The sequence below is a fragment of the Oryzias latipes genome, chromosome 11 (genome assembly GCF_002234675.1).
Source record: "Oryzias latipes chromosome 11, ASM223467v1".
Taxonomy (NCBI): Eukaryota; Metazoa; Chordata; class Actinopteri; order Beloniformes; family Adrianichthyidae; genus Oryzias; species Oryzias latipes.
Genome location: NC_019869.2, coordinates 18,106,899 through 18,130,563, shown reverse-complemented (window position 1 = coordinate 18,130,563; position 23,665 = coordinate 18,106,899). Strand labels below are relative to the sequence as shown.

Below are 23,665 nucleotides of genomic sequence, written 5' to 3'. Positions count from 1 at the left end.
TCAATTCTGTCCTGGATAAGGACAAGTTGGCCATGTAGCAGAGGCAAAGCTTCAGCTCCAACTAAGCAACTGGGGAATCTGAGAGCGGCGCTCCCTTCCCCCTGCGCAAACACATGCATGGGGGCTGGGTGGGACAGCGCACATGCACCAGCAGATGTGGTTTGCACACACAGCCAAACACAGAGCCATAAAACAATGTGTGCTCTTGTTTCTGTTACCTGGGGCAGCAGGTGGGATATCCCTCCTCCCTCGGTGTCGTGGGTCTCACATGGTGGAAACAAACAATGTTGCTGGACAGATTTACGACGTTGACGGTGTCAGCTTTGACCTCAGCTGATAAGGCAGATTTATTGAATCAAATTACTTCTATGCTCTTTAACCTGCAAGACTTGAATAAAGTCAGTGTTGAAATTAAGCCAAAGGTGTGCGTGCAATGTTTTTACAACTCTTGGACATTAAACTTCAGAAAAATCTAACAAAATTTACCATCTGTGCATACAGATATGACAGGGGAAAACAATACTTTCAGTAAACAACTGTGTAATTTAGGCCCAAATCTCCATTGCTATTCCCCAGAGAAAAAATCCACCCACTGGATGGTTTGGATTTTGTCCTCAAAGAACAAATTGGTCTATATGGAGAGTTCCCAGCGTTACAACACTGAAAGTGCCAGTAGTCACAAACAAAGATCAATTCTGTGTTCAGCTAGCTTACTTTCACCAAGGATTACACGAGAAAAGTGTAGTTTTTGGCCCATTACAGAATTTTGGATGACAACAGTAAACTTAAAAAAGAATTAAGACTTTGGCTCCTTAAAATAAACCTGCTTTTCTTTTCTGCTGCCATTACGTGAGATATGTTAAAACAGAGTGGTCTTTCTTTACCTAGTTCCTCAAACTCACGAGACTCAGAATGGTTAGGTTGTTCAAGTGGAAACCCTAATTTTTTTCAATGAGCTTCAAGATGTTCACTTGTTTTTAGAATTCAACTTGGTTCTTTTTTATGCTACCAGAAACAAAGGGTGCAGAGCTGGGTGACGTGCCAGATCAAAAGGGCGTGCATTTACGCACGTGCACACAGATACACCAGTGCACGTGTGTGCTAATCCCCCTGTTTTTATTATCTTTTTAGTCTGTGTAACTAAATGTGATCTGTAAATATTTCATGCAGTAATAAACGTATAAAAGCTTTTGGTTTTGAGTTTATATCCTTGAACTTTTACTTTGCAGTTGCTGCTCTTGTTGACTGTAATGCTGCAGCTCAACATTTCCTGCACTCTTGTCACTTTCAAACTCACAAGTGATCAGAGAGTTTGTTGAACAGGAGTTTATTGCTAAACGGCTGGAATTTAACCCTTTTCTTACTCTTTTAATGCACGTGTAAGTCTTGTTTTTGGTCAAAGACAGTTAAATGGAGCTCTAATTCAGTGGTATCAACAAATGTGTTGCTGTGTACCGCAAGTGTACCGCAAAATTGTTCAATTTCACGTAATTGGTCCTAAACAAATTTACTATTGTCAGGATATCAGCTCTGTGTTCATCTAAACAGGCCTACGTTTCACAGTGAGTAGTTAGACATCTGAAAGATCATGAAATACTTTTTCCTTCGTTTTCTATTTAAGACACGAATGACTGTACCGCAATTTTGCTGCAACTTTGGCCAATTGCTCTCATTTTGGATAGAGTCTGACCCCTTGACTGTCTCCACCAATCACTCTTGGAGGCTAACCAATCAGATGTGATAAACAGATTCACTTCCTTATAAAGTCTCTCAATTACAACAAAAATAACAGCTAACGTTTGAATTTAGCAGTGTAGCTTTCTACGAGATCGAAAACTGCTGCAACTTCAAGCTTTTTGAGCTACAACTATTATAAAAAATACACGTAGATCCAGGAGGAGCCGGTATTTTTTTTAAGTACAGACTACAGAGTTTCCCTTTCTTTTTTATTTTACTTTTTCCTGTCCAACAGCTGAGCAAACAGATGAGAGCTGAAAGGGTAGGTATGGGTGATTATAGAAAGGGGAGTAAAACCATGAAGCAGCATACAACACGTTGCTGGATGTTTATAATCATTACGGTTAGGTTTAGATGTAATACAAGTCTAAAAGGGGCGGGGCCTGTCCACACACAATCAAATTTAAAAATTAAAAATTAAAAAACAAAATAAGAAAAATGCTTAATCAATTATTGAAAATGCTGAAATTGATTGATTTCTAATGATATTACTTCACTTGCTCCAAAAATGGAAAAATTGATTCATGATTTTTCCTGATGTAATTTTGTACATATTTTAATTTTGATACTTGAGCATTTATTGCTATGAAGATTTTTGAAACAGTGTTATGTCTATTTTACCGATATAATATTATTTTTTAATCATTTAAATGACTTTTATAAGTAACATAATCTGCATATATTTTGAATAACCGATCTGAATTTGCCATGTTGATTTCTAAAATAGTTATTTTTACATAATTAAGTAATTCAACTTTGTCATGTGCTTAATTGACATTTCAGGATTCTCAATTCTGTCTGATAAAAGTTAGGAACCGGATAATGATCATGTAATAAAAAATCATGTAATAAAATGGTTACAGTGGAACGGGGTGGGATTATATAAGTTCAATTACTTCCACTCCCTTTCAAGCAATATTTATTAATGTCTAATTATCCTCAGTTTGATAGGTCATTGTATGAATGTATAACTGATGATTTGTATTGTTTTTGTGTATTAGTCTTATTTGATTGCTTGAAATAAACCATTTCAAATCAAATCAAATCAAAAATGTCACAAACATACCTGTTGGTTCCAAAAATGTATATATAGATGGTCCGACCAGGCTCACCCATAGTTGGAATTTTGGAGAAGGCCGGCGCAAGAGGGCAAGACCCAGAACCCAAGGGTCCTACGTGTCTAAGGTGCAATTAAAACCGAGAGGGAGGTGAGGATCCGTTTCCATATGGCAACCATGGTAGGGGGACCACTACAAAGTAGCACCTCACCCAAAGGTGCATCGCAGCCCCCCCCCCCACCCTAATGAGTGATTATATGAGGAAGAGGGTAAGTCGGGGACAGCTGGCAGACCCTACCAGGTGCCCCCCCTAAAGAGGGCCAACCAGCCTAGCTGCCTGATAGGTGTCGCCCAGAGCAACCACGAGCCCCAAAAGAGTTGCCCTGCCCCATCCCAGAGCCAGAGAAGGAGTGACCCCAGGTGCAGTTTGCCTGTTTTTTTTTACTTTTTTGGTTGCTCTTATGGTTTTTGTGAAGGAAAAAGTGAACCTTGGCTCAAAAAAGGTTAAAAAACAGTGATCTAACTTACAAGCGTGTGACTCATGCCTGGTGTGATCATTTCTGTTTTGTTTTCTGTCTCTGTGTTGCCCTGTGATAGACAAATTGTCCAGGATGTACCCCACCTTCACCCTTCTGTAGTTGGGTAGACTCCGGCACTCCTTTTATCTCGAACAGCAATTTTGGAAAATGGATGAATGAATTGTTTAAAGTTCACAATGCCTAAATGTCCAGACATGCTGCCGGCAACTGGCTTATTAGATATTAGGATTATCAAACAGGTGAAAAATCCTACTGTTCCTATAAAAGCAAACCTTTGGATTCATACCAAATGTTCAGATGAAACCTTCTTCTCTGAAAACAAATGCAAAACTGCAGGATTCTCTTTGAAACTATGAAAACTTTGAAACAAACACCCTAAACTGAATGATGACCTTTGTGAAAAGAACACTTGATTATTATTAGCATAACGTTTAAAATGTTTTGTTTTTCATATTCCTGCTGATGCTGACGTTCATTAGAGCTGAACATGTTTGGTGCGCGCAGCTGTTTCCTATAGCGTGAGACACGGAAGCGTGCAGATGTGATAAAACATCAGCCGTATTTATCATAAATGTCAGTGAACAGAGACATTAATGAATGTTGCACACTTTTGACTGGAGTCCAGTGACAGCTTTCCTCGCCGTGCATTTTTTATTGTTGTTAAGAGGCATTTACTGCAGTGACCTTTTGCAAATCTATTTGCTGGTGTTCCTCATTCGTCTGAATGGGGCCAGGAGACACGTGGGTTTGTTGTGATTGCCCTGCACCATTCTGTTGCAAATAAATGCAGCCTTTTACAAAACTGCATTAATCCTGTTGTGACATCAATTAGCATAGGAGGGAGGACAACGTGTGAGCGGACACTGGTGGTTGAGGAAGGATTAGAAAGGAAGAGTGAGTCATGAAATGGGAGGGAGTATTCATAAAAAGAAAACAAAACACAACTAAGAAAGGCTCCCTTGGTAACATAAATATTACCCAAGCTGCCATCCAAAGCCTTTTGGCATCAGCTTTTACCAACTCAATAATGCTTGAAACACACATTTAATATGCAGAAAATAAAGCAGTTTGTCGTAATGATGATCCATAACAAAGAGCGTTTGTTTCTTTGACGAACTGTCACAGCGATTTCTTATCACAGTGGGCCATTAGCGTTCGAGTTCAAGTAAGGCCCAGCTTGAAGGTTTGTCACATCATTGCACACAGCTGTGACTGACAGCCAATGACAGCTTTAAGAGTAGTGGACGGTAATAAACAGTTTGGAGGAACCTGAGAACAACCATCATAATGTCCTCAGCTTCCCCTCGTCAAATGGCCTTAACACAACGTGTCATGATTGTGCTCTAGCCCCTCCCTGCTAATTGGTAATTGTCATCAATTGTAGCCCCTCCCATAAATTCTGACTGGTCTCTGGTGCCAGAGTGTATAAAGCCACAGTCCTTGCCTCCTGCTTTGTTCCTGCTTGGATTTATAGACTGTTTGGATGTTGGACTTTTTATTTAACCCTAACCTGTCAGCAGCTGTCCTCTTCATGTCGTTCCTCATTTCATTTTCTCAGATCTGCCACCTGGAAGACCTTCATGCTGTTCTCCTGACTCCCATGTAGATTTTGCAATATTTACCTGACCCATTAAATCTTCCTTATATCCTATTGAGCGTATTTTTATTATTTGAGGTTTCAGACAGACGTCACATCATGTGCTTGTAGAAACCCCTTTAATTAAAATGTTTTTGCATCCAGACATGTTTGTTTAAACCATAACAATGTTTTACTTTTTCCTGTCCGGAACCACAAACACACCTCTTTTTCTGAGACAGAAATAAATCAAAGATGAATGAAAGCCCAGACAAAGTGGGGTCAGAGTAGCATGATGAAACACGACAGAAACACGACAGCTGACTTACAGGGACTGAACCAATCGGACAATTTCAACAAAGAATAAACCAACCCTGATGAAATGCAGCCGACTTAAAGAGGTCTGAAATAGCTGCAGCTGAGAAACTGAAACCGAAAAAAGACAGAGATCAGCAGCACTACTTTCCGGGACAAACAGAGAAGCTTTGACACAATCATAAGGACGTTTAGGTATAAATAAAAGCACCGCGACAGGGTTTGTCCGTCCATCCATCCATCCATCCATCCATTCTTCCATCCATCCATCCATCCATCCATCCATCCATCCATCCATCCATCCATCCATCCATCCATCCATCCATCCATCCATCCATCCATCCATCCATCCATCCATCCATCCATCCATCCATCCATCCATCCATCCATCCATCACATCCATTCATTCATCTGTATATTCATTCGTCCTTTTCTTTACCTACACCCATTCATTCAACCCAGTCATTTATCTGACCTTCTATGACTACATTGCTTGAAATAAATCAATAAAATCAAAATCAAATCAACTCTATCCATGCATCTCTTCATTCATCCTTCCGTCTATCCATATGACCCAATCACTCTTTTTTCTATCGGGTCATGTGTCCTTCCATTCATCCATTATACTTAGCCATCCAAGAGTCTATCCATGCATTTGTTCATTCATCCTTAAATTTATCATCCATCCACTCAACTCCTCCATGTGCCTATCCATCCAACCTATGTATTAAATCTTCCATCCAACCCAACTGTGTATCACTCTAGTTAATCATTCATTCATTCATTCATTCATTCATTCATTCATTCATTCATTCATTCATTCATTCATTCATTCATTCATTCATTCAACCAGTCATCCAACCGTCTATTCATCCATCTATTCATTTATCCCTCCATCTGTCCATCCATTTAATTCAGTCATTCATTTATCTATCTAGTCATCTGTCCTTCCTTCCATCCATCCAACCCACCTATTCATCCTTCTATTTAATAATTTATCCTTCCATACATACATACATCCATCTTATTGTTTGTCTTTCCATCTATCCATCCATTCATTTGGCCCATCCGTTGAGCCTACCAATTCCACATTAAACAATCATACATTCATCTATCAATGTGTCCGTCTATTTGTTTTATCTTTTTTTCTTTCCATGTATGTATCCATGTATTCAATTCAATTTTATTTGTATAGCCCAAAATCACAACAACAGTCGTCTCGATGGGCTTCGAAGTAAAACATGAACTCAACAGGATCATGAATACAAAGAGTTCAATAGGAAAATACTAAAATGAACTAACAAACTGACTAAGCTATACTGGCATCCCTGCCCTTAGACCCCCCTTCGCGGTAAGGAAAAATTCCTAAAAAAACGTGTATGTGATCCATTCATTATTGGAGCCATCCATCCATCCATCCTGTTTTGTTTTTTTCACGGATGCAGTAACCTCCTCTTCCTTCTTGCTAACAGCTAATGTGGTGCAAAATGCACTGAAGGTGCAGTTATAAAACAAACTGTGAACACCTGGAAGAAAGTAGGTCATCCGACAAACAAAGTTTTTTTTTTTTCATGTCACAGATTTTACTGATGTGAACTGAAAATAACGCATAACTGCATTTCTGGGGCTACAGGAAAACGAGAACTGCAGATTTTGACAAAGGACAAATCATTTGAGATGTTAAAAAATATGAATCAAAGACAAAGTCTTTCATCTTTTACAACTTTCAGTTGCAGAAGAGATGTGTCTAGCTATGTGGCGTCACAGAAACCAGCCGTTATTTGGTCAGGCTCATTTTTGGAAGTGAACCTGACACGTTCTGCTTGTTTTGTTTTTCACTTTATGATCTCGTGCAGGTCTGCTGTGGCCTCTCCTTGCTGCTCCGCCCACTCACCTGTGCTTCCTGCTGGAGTCCACAGCTGCACCTTGTTTGTTGATTAAATTGTCTGCCTATTTAAGTCACCTTGTTTTATGTCATGCGTTGGAGTGTTTTGTTGTCATTTCATGTTGCAGCTGCGCTGCCTTGGGTTTTGATTTACTGACCTTCCCTTTGTTTTTCTGTCTTGTGAGGTGATCTTTGTTACTGTCATTAAACAGTCTTCAACTTGTCCCTTTGCATCAAAGCCTTACTCTTCATCTGGGTTCTTAAACACCAATCCGTAACAGAGCCAAGAGTCCCGACGGGTGTTGAAGTGTGCTCAGTAAAGCTGTCCTACACTTGACTAATTTGATGGTCAATAAAGAGAATACCGGTAGATCCTAACTTTTGTCCATCTGGATCCTAATTAATAAATCTAAAGACAAAGTATATTGCTGGGGCTGTAGGGGTCTGTGTAAAGTGAAAGTGTCCGAGTTTTCATCTGGCAGTGGTACTACATTAATTCCATTGATGTTTTTTTAGTTGAGGCTCAATCTGATCTGATTGCTGTAAATTCCCAAAATGTGGGAAATTCAAGAGAGACTGCATTCAACTATTTTTTAAATTGTTTTTGCAACGAAGTTTGATTTGAAACAGATGATGGACTCCTGAATTTAATCCCTCCAGCCTTTTCCAGATGTCTTGTCCTCATAGGTTTTTTTGTGGACATCTTTTTTCGAAGTTTGATTTACTTATTTTGTCAGAAACGTGGCTTACCTTCAAGGCTCTGACATTTTTGAGTCTTCATAACTTAATAACCAGGTTTCAACTTTGAAATAAAGAAGATGTTCTGAAATATTATTAATAGTATAGCTGCAGGAATTATTAATGTCTCTGAATCATCTTTTATTCACTAGCCTCTGTTGACATTATTGTAAATAATTGTGTTATTTCTGTTTAGATGTTGTTTCTTTGTCCTGCAGTCTCACCGGGCTGTACATGGAACCCTACGCCCCCCCCCCCCCCCCCTCGCTGGGGTGCAGACGGCACTGAAGGCTCCACGGGACGCAGCGCACGCCGAGGACGTGCGTATCCCAGCGCACCAGCGGGGGCGGTGGGTGCATGCTTCTTTGCACAGCGATTAGGTGGGAGGACCAATAGCAACAAAGGAGAAGGAGAGGACTGCAGCTCCTCCTTCTGCCACCCGCCCTCTCTCCCTCCCTCCGTGTATATAATCCCGGAGTTGACCCAGAAAACAAACTCTTCTGACGACCGAGGCGCGCTTGAAGTCCGCTGCCGAGCTGCATGTAGCGGAGCATCACCGGAGCACCGAGCCGGCACCAGTCCAAACTTCTCCGTCCGAACCTGAGTCCAGCTGCCCTCTGAACAGGTGACGGCGCCCCCTCCTGTCCCGCGTGCTCCTTTTCTGCTTGCGCGTCGGTCCTGCTCCTCGGGTTGAGCGCACAGCTCCTCGATCTGCGTGTATCTTCGTGTGAGATCTGCGCAGAGGGGCGCATGTGTGAATAGGAAGGGGGGGTTGGTTGTTGTGGTTCAGCATTCCGGCGTCCTTTTGGCTGCAGCGGTCCTGCTATTATCTTTTTCTGTTATGGAGGTGTGTGATGCTCTTTAGCCTCAATAGAAGCTTCAGAGAGAAACTAGCTGAGAAATGTTTTTCCTTCTGATGATTCAAGATGCTTCTGATATGAAGCCTTCCAAAACACTAAGTTCCCACCTGTTGAGTCAAACAGTGTCCATTGACAAAAGACAAAACGTTTTGTTTTAGTATTTGCTGTGTGGAAACTTCTGCTTGTGAACAATGGCTTTAGTCTTTCACTTCAGGGTTTGGAGTATCAACTACTAAAAGAGATTCACCCTTCAACTCTTTGAACTTCATTTGTTGTCAAGTCATTGGAGCATTTCCAAATACATTTTTCAAAATGTTTATTGCTTTTCTACATTTTTGTAGAAAAAAAATGCTCTTAGCTTTTTTGTCACTGGAATTATTAAAAAAAAAGTTTTCTCAAGCTAGTCTCATCATGATGTTTCCAAACTATATCCAATTGGTCTTTTTCTTTGCACCCATGAATCCACACAAGTGGAAAACTAAATTGAGACTAATGTGAGATAAATGAGAAGCCCAGATTCTTTGACATTTTCTGTTTCCAATTGACCTTGATTCTAATAGAAATATACCATATCATGCAAAACTCAATGCAGCTTTTGATCATCTTGGTAGTCAGTTTGTACAATAGTTTTCACATGTCAGCTTCAGCTTGCTTGGAACATAAATCAACATCCAGAACCACAAGTCCCCCCCCCTTTTTTTTGGTGAAAAAATTGTAAGCTTTAATACGTTTTTTCCGCTTCCGGACGATGATGTCAGCTGTCAACTTTTCTGCAGACAAGTCCCTCTCCCTTAGAAGAACCTATGTAGCTATTTGTTGTTTTTCTTTGTGTCGGTCACATGACAGAAGTTTAAACCAAACTTTACACAATTAGCTTACGTTGATTCTTCTTGCACATCTGATTTTATTGGGTTAGGCTGGTTATTGTGTCTCCACATCTGGAGCCATCCCCGCTTTTGTTCCTAAAAATCTTTTTGTATCATCATTTTGTTTCTCAAGATCTGCTTGTTTTATAGACTTTCAATCACAACAATCCTAATTGATGCTTTTCCCTGATTGTGGTCTCTGCTTTCTGTCCTCAGGAAGACCAAACAACCATGGCTGAACACATGATGATACCCATGACACATGCCTTCAGGATGGGCCTGAATGGAGGCCCGCAACACAATGGCCAGTCCGGCCTGCGAAGTCTACCTAACGGCCAGGTGATGCATTATGGGAGGAACCATCAGAATAACATGGAGGCCGCCATGAGACACAGACCGGCAATGGTAGGACCAGGAGGCATGGGTGGTCCTGTGAATGGAGCTGCTATGACCAACCATCATCAACAGATGATGTCCGGAAACATGATTTACAATGGCCAAAGCCTACAGCAGCAGCAGCAGCAGCAGCATCACCACCACCACATGCACACACAGCAACAACAACAACAGCAGCAGCAGCAGCAGGGTGGACACCCACAGCAATATCTCCATGGTAACCTCACATCCCAGCAGCTCATGGCCAGCATGCACCTGCAGAAACTCAATACTCAATATCACGGACACCCACTGAGCTCTGCCAATGGCCATCACTTACCCAATGGGAGCCAATACAGGATGGGACAGACCCAACTTCCAAACATGCCCCACATTGGTGGACCTTTGGGGCTAAATGGAATGGACATGGACCTGATTGACGAAGAGGTTTTGACTTCTTTGGTGTTGGAATTGGGCTTAGACCGTGTTCAGGAGCTTCCTGAACTCTTCCTGGGGCAAAACGAGTTTGACTTCATATCAGACTTTGTGTGCAAACAGCAGCCGAGCACTGTGAGCTGTTGAACAGTTTTGCCAGAAGCTCCTATTCGTGGACTGGACCTGCCCAACGAGGGACTAGGTGGCAACAGTATGACAGCAAAAGGAGACAATCTTGGTTGCTCCCGCTCGTGTGACGGTGTTAGATACGTCTCCACACTGACCCCGTCTGCCGGTGTTGGAAGACTTTTATAAAGCAAAAATGCTGTTCAAGTGCCAGGTTTCTTTTGTTAAAGTTGGAAGCCAGTAAGATCTGTTGCCCTTGGTCAAACCGGGGCATCCTGATGTAGCGGCCCTCAGCTCACGTGCCTACAGTGCGAAAGCTTTTAGATTGCTGTAAAACCAACAGAAGAAGGAAGTCTGAAGACTCTTCATCTGGTTCTGTGGCATCTGTAAATGAATTTCATCTCTGAAAGTCCTTTTTTTGCTGTAGCAAACCTGTCAGTCACTGATTTTATAAAAAAGAGGCATCAGGAGGGGGAAATGTTTTAACATTTTTGAGTTTCTGAAGGCTGGCTCTTCACTATGACCTCCTACAACATGTGACTGGAGAGCTGGTGTACTGGGAGGTGTGGCAGTCTGGTGGGTTTTACGAAGACTACTTCAAGCCAGATGGCCAGCATCGTTTTTTTTGCCTTTTATTGTCTTTGACTGATCAAACCTTTTATAATATCAAAATTGAAGCTACCTAACAGTCTGTGCTTGAATCGTTAAAAGGAAACAAAAATCTTATATTAGAGGAACTTCACTGCCACATCTCAAACATTTATTTCTTTACTACAGCCACTGGAGTCCTTGGTTTATGGAAGCACAATGGCATTAATGTGTGAGTAACAAAACGGAAAGGATTTTTTATGACTGAGGATTATTGAATCGACTGCTTATGTTTATGTGCATCTATATACTGATTCGACTGACTGTCAGAAGGTGCTAAATCTGACAGTTCCATGATTTAAATTTTTTCTTAAGGTTGCCAGTACCTGTGGAATTGATGTTTTCAGGCTTGAAAGACCAAACGTTTCGTTTTAGCTTACTTTGCTGCTTTTCTAGTGATCAGACTTGATGTGCTCACACACGCGTCTTAAATCAAGTTAGCTTGTACATTCCCTGGTGAATGGTAAATTTAAAAAAAAAGACACGTTATGATGTGTTTTTGTTTTCAAGCCCATTTTTAAATGAGACCAATGCAGACATTACAGCTTTGCAGGCTTGTCGGGTCATGCTACGTTCACACTGGGCATGTGACACGCGTTCAAGAAAATGCTAGAAGCCCTCGGATGCACATTTAGCACATGGTGTTCACACCAGACAAGCAGGGAGGGAATTCTTCTTTTTCTTCTGCTACTCTTTACTAGCACATGTCTGCCACTTAGGCTTGATGCGAAATGTCGAAGTGGTGCAAATTTTAATGAATTTTGCTCTAGACTTGTTTTTTCTTACACAGGTCTATTTTGATATATGAAAGACATATAAATCCAGCTGGGCACAAACCGGGATTAATTACTCCTTCATGATCAATTTTCAAACGGCTGGCACTTCCATGAACCTGAAGGGACGCCTCCATACTTCACTACCAAATCCGAGTCTCCTATTGGTCAAAGTTCAACCTGGTTTAACTTTCATTGCACATTAAATGGCCACACATTTTGTACGTAAACGGTCGTAGAAACTTGCATAGCGATGTGTGAGCTCAAAAGTTTTGAACACTGAAGGCCAAAATTTGCATTTACATAGGCTTTTTATTGGAAGTGGTCACTTGAACGTACGTTGCCGAGGATGTTGTAGCTTTCGAGCTGACTAAGCTATTCCTCTTCAGAGATTCGAAGTCTGTAAGCTCACAATCCAAAAAAGGGCATTCAGACACTGCTGTAAAGTCCAGACAACAAGGTCAAACTCATAAGCCCACAGTCAGAATTGCTCCAGGCGTGAGCTAACAACAGCTTGAATCACATCAGAAGCCTTTTGTGTATCGTATCTTCGTACTGTAGACTAGAGGTGAAGTTGGTCTTGAGATGTTTGAGGAACCTTTGACACAACATCGTCTGGTGTAAATGTAAATCAGTGGCTGACCTGTGATGTCTCGAAAAGGTACTGCTTTTGGAAACAGCATGGCTGTATGTATGGGCAGAGCACAACCAGACTAGACTGCATATTCAGGTGAACATGGGGGAACGACCTATGACCCACAGAGCTGCCGAGAATGTACAGAATGCCACTCGTCTGAAGAAAGTAAATAAATGTGAGATTGTACTCCAAATTACACATCATTTGTTTTGGGGAACATCCTCCTCCCCCCTCTGCCTTTCTCCTCCCATAAAGCTTTTTGTAATGTTTTTGATTCTATTTCAAGAAAACATATTTATTTTGAAATAAAATATTTATTTAAAGAGCATCATGTTTTCATTGTTTAAATCATATTCCACATCAAACATGTTTCTGTCATGGTAACTTACATATTGTTAATAGTTTTGAACCCATCAGCAAAGCACACATCTAAAACAGTCATGTCAGCACCTTGTCAAGTCGACTTTATTTATAAAAGTGTCCTGACACAACTGGTGCTGAAACAAGGTGTTTTATGTTGAAGGAAACCATCATAAAAGGAGTTGTTAGTATTGTTACTATAATTAGCATCTTTTTTGCAAATGCCACATTGGAGGTTTTGTCAGGAAAAAGACTGACAACAAACCTGGAGACTTTCTGACATAATTAGAAGCGTTTTTGTGTTGGAGGTTAAATCTTGTTGCACCTACGGATTGATCAATAAAAGTATTTGTATCACACCAACCAATAAGACATTAAAAAGGTTGTAGAAAGCCATTACAAATATGAGAAATATCGACAGATTATAATGGGGACATGCTGTGACATAGAAGGATGTGCTGCATATGAAAGCAGTTGTGTGTATTTCCATGAGATTTCAGAGAGAACGACACCACTGAGCAGAGTTAGAAACATCTGGATTATTCCCAAAATCAGGACAAATATTCTGATGAGATAGAAGAAGAATTTTCTGGAAGGTTTGCATCCCCAAAAACCTGGACTCAGGTGGCAGTAAGAACAAGAGTCAAGCAAGGCGGTGGTAGTGTCATAGTGTGGGGCTGCCTCAGGACCTGGAAAACATTTCAAAGTTGATAAGTGATGAAATCATGCATTCTGCTCATTATTTGATGGGAAACCAGGTTTAAAAACATAACAGCAAGCCCATCTACTGATAAAAAAATAGTAAGAAGGAGGTGCTTCAGCTGATGTTTAGCTCGGTCATAGCCACACACTATAAATGTGTACAAAACATGCTGCTGAACTCACAGCTCTCTGAGTCATGCAGTTCATAACCGAGGTAAATACAAGAGCGCACATCCTCTTTATCAGACCCAGCAATTTGTGACACATGAATGCTGTTTACACTTCTCACCAATATGACCTCAAAATACTCAGTTTGTCATCAGTTCATTGATCAATTTTCGCTCATCCTAAAACAACCATAAATAAATAATTTTAAGGATATTAACCTTTTAAATTACCATTTTTTACACCCTTATACCCTAAACAATTTTTTATAAAGAAATGCAGGGGTTTTTGTGTTTTGATCACTGTTTAAAGGATCTTATACTATTTAGATCCATCAGAGATTGGCAAGAAAATCATTTGTTCATTTTTTTGTTGAACTCATAAAACTATTAAATTGTTAAGAAGTTAAAATTCAAGACTCGTTTAAGCTTCCACTATATTTAAAATCCCTCAAAATAAATTTGTAAGAAAAGGACTCAGTGGATGGTGAAAGGAGTTCAAGAAATTCACAAGGAGTACTGGTAAATATCTGAAATAAAAAAAAAGGGTAATTAATAGAAGGATAGGAGGGTTAAAGGAAACTGAAGCTACACAACAAATATCAGATGCACAAAGGTAAAAAGTGCAAAATCATCTAGTTTAATTTTTAAAGCACAAATTCACAGCCCAGGTTGTGTCAAAAGGGTTCACATTGAGAGAAGTCAAACCTAGCCATCCATGACATTTTTGAATGTGCAGAAAGCCCAGTGCATCATGGGTTGCTATCAAGTCAACAGTAGATCAAAAATGCAACTCTATGAAGACCTGGGTTGACTGTCCTACTCAATAGTTGAAATGAAAGGAAACTCGTAACCAAGCAAGTATAGTAAAAACGTTCCAAACAAGTTTTTTATTTTTTTGTATTTCACTCGTCTGCACACGAGTCCTCCAATTCCATTCTGACATAACATCTGCACAAAGTAAAGTGGGAACTGAAGAGGGGGTTATCTCCTTCAAATATAAACAGGAAGCAGTTTCATTGAGCCACTTCCTGCATGAAGGCGGGGCTCCTATCCACCCTCAGAATAAACTTTGCGACTGTAAACAGCAAAGACCAGAGCATGATGCACCTTTCTGTGACCTTCAGTGCTGTAAAACCCTGCTGAACCACACATCAGCTCACGTGGAGCCTTTCAGTGATGAAACTGCACCTACATGGCTCTTCAAAGTTTTGTTCAAGTGTTCACGTGTTGTTTTTTTTCTGGCATGGCCTGAAGGAGATCAGACTCAATGTTGCTGTCATGAGTTCACTCAAGGCTGAAAAGGCTCTGACGCAGGAGAATTTCTCACCCCTCCATGTTGCTCAATACTGAGCTCAAGTGTCGCTGTGAAAAAATGCCATCAAACTGCTGCTGTTCTGTTTTCACGCTTCACAAATCTGTTCAACTAAAAACTGATAACCTCCCAAGGCTTTTCATACAGTGAGAAACTTTAAACTATATGCATTAAGTTTATTGTCTTTTTTATTGACTCACACAAATCGTTGAGCAACATTTCACAAAAATGAGACAAAAATTCTGAAGTCATGTGTGGAGAAACTACATGCCGTATTCCAACTCCTCCTCAGTGTCCCCAAACATTTGACATTCTTTTACAAACGTCATTGTTAACCCTTCAATCTCAGATAAAAGGGGCCTACTTTTATGTGTGGATGTCCTAGAGCAGGGATCACCAATCTTTTTGAGGATGAGGGCTAGTAGTACGAAGGGCTCCACAGGATCTGTTTACTGAAAATTTCCCCAAAAAACAAATGCGCCCATGCGCCCGCGGGCACTGCGTCGGTGACCCCTCTCCTAGAGTTATCTTTAAAACATACAGACATTTTAACCTTAGGCGACACAAGAACTGATAAGAACAGGAGCAGAGAATTAACCACAAGGGGAACAATCCAAGTTAACCAAGTTCACAATGTTGGTACAGTGTCAGTGGAAATTGGGCTAATGCCAAAGGAGACAAGTAAGCCATGTTCATGGACAGAAACAACAAGGGCAAGAGTGTGAGACTAAGATTAAGACATTTAAATGAAGGGATTTTAACGGGGAAAACCAGAGGGTTAGAAAAGACAAAGAAAGTAGAAGTGATTCTGAAGAAGAAATTTGCTAAGAATGTTGCAGTGTAAAAAAAAAAAAGTGTCAGATAAGGTGATGACTCTGAAACTGGACGTCAAGGTGTGATGTTGAATGTTGTCAGCTAAGCGAGCTAGAGGATAAGGAGTATTACTGCAAGGACATGGATCCGGTGATTCAAGGTATCTCTGAAGTAGTTAGAGACATTAACAGATGTGGGTGAGGGAAATAGAGTTGACGAGGCAGTGGTGGGTAGGTTTGGTGTTTGGTACAGGAATGCAAAAGGAGAGATGTTGGTGGACTTTGCCATAATAATCAAAACGGCAGGTGAATGCATTTTACCAGAAAATCAAGGAGACATTGAAGAGTGGAGGGAGAAGCACACAAGTTGATTAGATCTTGGGCAGATCATGTAATCTGAAAGAAATTACTGATTGCATGGCTTGGGGAAAATGAAGCCAGACAGCACAGGGTGGTGGAGTGTAGAATAACTGGCAGTGAGGAAGATGAAGAGGACAAAAGCAGAGGACCAAGTTGTGGAAATTAATTAAAAAGAAGACTGCTATGTTGCTTTTAGGGAGGAGTTGAAACAATCTGCAGAAGATCTGGAGGTTCTTTCAGATGCTTACAGAAAAAGGGACCAGGGAGACAGGGAAGAAGCAGATCAGGAGGCTTTGTTGTGGAAAGATGAAGGTCTGGAGAGTGTTAAGAGGAAAGCATTAACTAAGAAAAGGTGGGACACTGAGAGAATAGAAGACAGCAGACAGGAGCGAAGAGGTAAAGTTAGAGGTTGCAAGCCCAAACAAAAGGCAAATGAGGACAGCGAAGACAGCTTTTCATCAGTTTTCAAAATTATTCAGTAAATTCAAAAGAAATAATGGTGGAAATACTTGACGTGAAAAGGTTACAGATGGACGTAACCCATTTCTCCAAACATATATATATATATATATATATATATATATATATATATATATATATATATATATATATATATATATATATATATATATATATTGTGTGGAATATATCACAAATCAAGTGGACCACAGAACACATTTCTGAAGTTTTCTGTCATTGCGGGTTCTTATGGGTTGATTCAGGAGCTGACAGGTGTCAATTCACAATCACACACGACAAAATCTTTTGTTCTTCCATAGAAAATGATGTTTTACAGGGTTTACATTTCTCTTAGGAGCTACTTAGCTCATGATAGTAGCAACCATGAGCACATCCACATGTGGGGGCTCGTCCAGGCCTGTTGGCCACTCTCTGCTCAAACTCCCGCTTCTGACATTCTACCATCAGAGCTTCTACCATCCCAGGTTGAAACCCCTTAAATGGCAACGAAGAATTCAACCCTTCTCCTGCAGTCTGAACGGTGAAGTTCACTGTTGTTTTCTTCCAAGGGTGCAACATTCACTCCGCAGTGCTGATGTTTGCGTTTCCCAGCAGGACTCAGCTCCACCTTGCTCGCCTCATCATCATCACCTCAAACACATAGTCACTGGATGACTCACCCAAGTGCTCCAGCGAAGCTGCTTCAGGCCAGAGGACGTAAGAACAGCAATGATGCACAAATGTCTGGAATATGTGCAACAAAGATGTTGACTGCAGTGCTGAGTCACATGAGGTGCTTTTATTTCTGAGCCTCTTCAACAAATGTTCAATCCCATCAAAAAACCCAACAACCTGTTCTGTGATGTTCAGTTCCATTCCGTTCTGTACAATGACACAACCTAATAAGTGAATTTCACTTCTATCTTCATTCTGTCAAAAGAACAAACTGTATTTTACTCTTTCTAAGCCTTTTTTTCATTTTTTATCTCAGTTGGTTTTGCTAAATCTGATTTTATTTTTTAGGGGCCTTAAAGACTCACGTGATTAAAATTGTGTGTGTGTGTGGGTGGGGGGGGGTGTCCCACATGTTTCCTTGTGGTATTTTTCTGATGATGGAGGACATATTAAAAGAAAATTAATCTTAAAATTTCTCGTCCAAGCTGGCATCTGGCTCAAAACCGTATGGCTGGAAAGCTCCAATATTGTTCACCATTTCTGTTGCACTGGTAATGCAAGGCTTGGAGTGTGAATTCGTGAGTAAGCTGTAGCAGGAGAGTATATAACCCAATGGGTGACGGAAAGAGGGGGTCGCTCCACACCAACGGTTTCATCCACAATTTGTAAGCAAATTCGTAATGAACTCCTGCTTGCTCCACAGAAACTATGTCAGAGAAAACAACACTGTTTTTATTTTTTATTTTAGCAAAATCGTAGAAGTATCATTAAAATATCACTGGAAATACTCTGGGAGTTTGGAGGCAATGGGTTGAAATCCCTAGGGAAGTTTAAATTTGTAATTTAGTATTTTTTTTTTTTTTTAAATGTCAGGCTCTTCCTGAGGTTTAAGGTCAATGAAACTTTGGTTGTAGCTGTAGACTTAAGCTTACTAATAAATATAATAGAATGGAACAAATGCAGGCTTTTTCTATCAATAGTCTGTTGAAATGATTTATAAATTAATGACTTCTACTTTTGCATCTTCTGAATGTTAAGATCCAAGTATAGTGAGCATTGAGCAGAGCAGAAACATCCACATTGCATGTAAGGAAAGTGGCCATCGAAGCCTGGAATCGCTCCTACCTCAAAGGCTCAGAGCTGTAAACCTAAAAGAGTGACAGATGTGCAGTAAAGAACAGCTGTCAATGAAAACATGCCGTTACGTGTTTTATTGTTGTTCCTTTAACATGTCATTCCTCAAACAGCATCTGTTTCTGAGGGTGAGGGCCTTTATTTCCCCCCCATTTACTGTTGGCAACCTCTCATCTTTCAATGATTATTTAGGTTTTAGTATCTCAGCTCTAACTGAACCCTTTCCTGCTCTTCACCAAAGCTTTAACATCACCCTCAAACTCACTGTTGTAAAGGTACACAGTCTGAATTGTTTTTATTGTGTCCCACAACCGGATAAATCATTTACTGATCCAATGAGTGAGTTTGTCAGAGGAACTGGGCTGGTCTTAATATTAGATGATCAATTGCAGCCTGCTTCACCGCTGCTCTCACAGGAAGCTGCAGAGAAGAAGTTTGATGTTGGAAAGCATTTTGCACACAACTAAGCAAATCCATACTTGAGTCCCGGGATTTATGCTGAGGGAGATTCACTTACACTCAGACTCCATTTGTGTTGCTTTGGTTGCCATTAAGCAGTCAGTCTGACCTTTTTAGTTTTATTAACTCTTCCCTCTGACAGATATTTGTGCAGAAAACACACCCCTTAGATCATTTCAAAATAATCTCAAACAAGAATGGCTCTTTCGAAAAACTGAGAGAAAAGAAGAGAACAGGAGGAGTGGATGGATGCTAATTGAATATCAACTGAAGGAAATATGGTTGTTTACGTTTGAAGCTTTGAAGCACTGAGGCTCCCCCATTTGTTCTGACTGCTGATGTTTGTCCTTCATACTGTAGACGTCAGTATGTCTTCTTTCCTTTGGTATACCAACCACCAACAAATGATAGAAAAAGAGCTTGGGGGTACGTATTGATTGTATACTATATGAGAAGTGGACTGAGTAACCCCCCCCCCTGGCGTTGCAAACTGCTTGCTCCAAGATGATAAAATCCCATAGATTTCTATAGAGAAAAAAAACAGCTATTGATGACCCCACCCTTACATTGACATGTTATTCTTACAATGACAAAGGTGGATAAAGGTGGAAAGATTTCATGTAATCCATGGACACCAGTGAAGATCACAAATCATTGAAGAAAAAAAGTTTAACACACTGTCTAGTGGGTCTAGATGACCCAACGTTAAAGTGCCTTGTGTGTAGCCCGCTTTACAGTGGTTACAGTGGTTGGGCTGTGGACAACAAGCTCACTCCTGGATGGCTTGTGTTGTTGTCATAGAAATGTTGACTCAAACCTCTCACTGCTTACCGATTATTTCTGGTTCCAAAATTGCAACATCTATTTGTGAAATGATGGCGTCTAAACTGACTTAATGTCATTGGAGTTGGAAGTAAGTCATTATCTATAAGTGATGTCACACTCACTCAGTCCAGTTCTCTTATAAAGTCAACCGGAGTACTTAGAAAAAAAGTAAAAAAGCGAAAAGTGCAATTTATATTTTACATTATGATCTGCATTTAAAGCCCATAGTTGTTTAGTTTGATTTATAATGTGGTTTTACACTCAAAGGATTATAACACGGATTGTTAGGAATCAGATGTCAAATCTTTGGAACATCAATTGGAGAGCCCTCCTAACCGTTCTGTGGACCACCTTTTCAAGCTAACAACAGCTCGGTTTACTTAAAGACCCACTCAAATGAAAATTGTGTTTTGGTGTCTTTAACATGTCTTTGCTGCATTTTCTCGTGATGGAGGACAAATAAAAAAATGTAATCCTAAAATTGCATTTCTGATTATTTCTTTATTCAAATCATTGTGAATCAGGAGCAGACAAAAAACTGCATTTGAAAAAAGCTTGTAGTTGTTACGTAATAGCTACAATCGACAGGCCACAAGCTTCCTGCTCCTGCTCCAGTCCTGACCACAACTCAGACGAGAACTTTTTTGATGAACAACTTCTGCTCTGCAGAAACAAGCCACGCCACATTTTTTTTTGTATATTAGCTAAAAACTGCATAATCTTAATTAAAAGACTACTGAGAACGCTATTAAAATAGATCAATGGATGATTTGAGTGGAACGTTAACCGTGTTGGAGAACAAAACAGAGTGATCTCAGCAGACAAACCAATCTGACTCTTGTATGGGACAGGGTAAGTAGTGAGAGTAGCTCTCAAAGTCTTTTTGTGAGGACCTTCTACCAGCTTTTAAAGCTGTAAGGTCACGTCATCTCTTCTTTGTCTTTTAAATGAAATCTTTCTCTGTTGAGCTCACTTTGGGAGCTCAAGTGTCAGTAAACTCAGTTCTTGAGTGTTGTTTATTACCATTAATTACATATTGTGAAGTCTCCAATTTGTCCCTATGTTAATGAAATGAAAATACATTTATCTGCCCCTCCAAAGCCCTCTGTCAGGAAACTGTAAACGCTTGGCAGTCTAACAGCCAGAGATAAAAATGCAAACTGTGTGTTTGAGCCAGACTGTGCTTGGTCTCATCTTTTGTCAGACGCAAACAGGGTTCAGCCGGCGGACTTTGGACCAGGGCCATCTCCTAGGTTTCATAGATTTGCATGGCTGTCCAGACGTCAGCAGCCACCCTCCAGCTCCCTCCACCCCTCCACCAGCTTCTAAATGCGTCAGCAGTCCTTCGTCTTCAGTTCCCCCACTCCTCCTCCTCCTCTTATCCTCGCTTGTCTCTCTGCAACACCTCAGCCGGGCTAAAGCAGCTCGCCGCGTCCTTCAGGACTCACTAACTACAGCTCCCCTCCCCCACCCACGCACCCTCATTCTTATTATTCACCTCCTGCTGCAGACAAGCCCTGCTCTTCTTCCTCCAAACCAACATCACAACCAATGAGCAGAGAAGCTCACAAAGAATGTTCTCAATTTCTCTCATTGTGTGTCCAGTTTAGAAACCACAAACTTTCATCCTCATGGTTCTGGGTCGTCCTTTTAAATCCAGAATAACATTTCTATGGAATCATTCAATGAATGAATCAGTAATTTCATTTAAACAAATAGATTTGCCTTGAAATGTGCACATTTCCACTTAGAGAGCCTCATTTCATTTTTAGAGTGGGCTTTTTCAGGAATTCAGGAAGTCATGAACTAAAATGTTTACAACAGCAGAATTTAGCATTTTATTACTGCGACAAGTTTGATCATTGAAGACTTTTAGCCACGTTGCCTTGGTTTTCTTATCTTAAGCTGCGTTCACACCAAATATGATCTCAAGGGTCGGTTTCAGTTTTAAATCTACTTACAGACGATCAAATGTCCAGCGAAAAAAATTTAAGTGACAGCCAAGCGCCAGCGCGTTTTGAGCATTGTGGCATGTCGTAAATTCAAAAATCGGAACTTTGTCAAATAAGACATGTCTGGTCAACCAAACAGGGACTCAGCTCTGACCTGAGATATGTTGATGACGCGATCAACGGATGGAGTCCAAAACAAATATGGAGGAGAATTTGAGCTTTCTCCTCCTGAACTTAAATATATTTTTCTGAACTGAACTTAAATATATATATAATTCTGTTCATATTTTTATTTTTTCCTCCTCGGGCTAATGTGGGACAGTAAGTGATGTTGTCCTAGGAGGGTCTCCGAAGAGCTCTTCACACTAAATAAATCTGATCTCTCAACATCACCTGTCTATCATGCCTCGTAAATGCGATACACTGTCAACGCTTCCATATGGCGTAGAGGCTAAAAAACTTTGGCAGTAGCTCTTCCCAATCCAGGCCCACATGCCTGGATTGTCGAGTTTATCAACACATTTTTGGACAAGCATCGAACATCGCGTTTGACACGCATCAAGAAGAGGCGGGGGATTTGAATTTGATGCGTGAATTGTGTGCGCTGTGAGTGCAGCTTTACATTGCTGAAAATATTTCGTGCAACTTCCCTCCAAACAAATGTAATAAACCCAACACGTGCTTTTCCCATTTGAGGCTCAAAAACAGAACTAACAACTGTAGCCGGGTCAGTACACCAGGTAACCACTAGGACACCTGTTAAAGGAAATTGTCAGTAGCCTACCCATTTACTACAATGGCAAACAATCCAACCTCACAGTTAAAATATTAACCTTATTGTCTGATTCCAAAGCTTGTTTTATCCTTACGGGTAAATTGAATGTTCAAGATCATCTCACTCAAACGGAACTCTTTCACCTCATGAGACAGTATAATCTTCAGCTCTAGAACTACCTTCCTGAGCATGCTCCAACAACCACAAGGATTGTTTTGTTCCTTTCGTGATTCCCCAATTTCAACAATCAAAAAGAAATATTTGGACAATAATGGAATCATTGGAGAGTTCAAGGAGAAAGACGCTGCTCAGCAAAAAGAACACAAAGACTCAGAAACAGTCAGATTATCAGAAGTCAAAACTTTTAAAACAATATTTTAAGAAGCTGGAAGAGAAACTTTCAGGTGTGTCAGCAAACATCTAGACTGAAACCATCCCTTTCATGTCAGACATGGAAGTGGCACTCCATGGTGAAGGTCTGGATGACTTTCCATTCTTGATGGAACCACAAATTCTCCTGAAGCAGAATGCACAACCAGCATGCCATATTTTCAGGCTCAAGAGCACTTGGGTTCCCCAGCAGAAAAGCGACCCAAGAACTAAATCCGATTACAGCAATGTTCAGCCTCAATTGTCACAACTGTGCCGTGAAAAAATGGCCAAACGAGTTGCTCGTGTCAAAAAGATGTATTCTGGTAAAGCATGTTCTCTACCTAAGTTGAATTCTTAAAAGGACTTGCTTTTTAACATACTTTAGTATGTAAAGTACTCTTGAAAAATCACAAAGTATTTTCAGAGTGCACAGATGCTCAGTTTATGTAATCATTTGGACCAGAAATACCCCACAAATTATGATAGAAGGACCATTAGCAGTTAGAGCTACAAGAAAACTCAGCTTCTCACAAGACATTCAAAGTTTTGATGAAATTTTCTAGCTTAAAACAGAAATTCAGAATTGAAATGTATGTTTTGTGACGATAATCAAATTTCACATTTTCAATAAAATCGGAATTCTTGGTGAAATTCAAAAAACGTCAAGGAACAATATAATGTAATGGAGACAAATGTTCTGCACTCACCTTTTATATGTAGTGCAGTAAAAGTA

At 40.4% G+C, this 23,665-nt stretch overlaps 1 protein-coding gene across 1 annotated transcript; it reads left to right on the top strand.

Annotated features, from left to right (window-relative positions):
• The first annotated feature begins 8,326 nt into the window (after nucleotides 1–8,326).
• Nucleotides 8,327–11,629, top strand: LOC101155862 (cbp/p300-interacting transactivator 3). Its single transcript, XM_004074102.4, has 2 exons — nucleotides 8,327–8,473; nucleotides 9,791–11,629. Exon 2 carries the CDS (start codon nucleotides 9,806–9,808, stop codon nucleotides 10,529–10,531), a length of 726 nt encoding a protein of 241 aa, XP_004074150.1. The 5' UTR covers nucleotides 8,327–8,473; nucleotides 9,791–9,805; the 3' UTR covers nucleotides 10,532–11,629.
• The last annotated feature ends 12,036 nt before the right edge of the window (nucleotides 11,630–23,665 follow it).

Excerpts from the sequence above, each read along its gene's own strand:
- LOC101155862 (XM_004074102.4), top strand. The coding sequence starts at position 9,806 with ATGGCTGAACACATGATGATACCCATGACACATGCCTTCAGGATGGGC.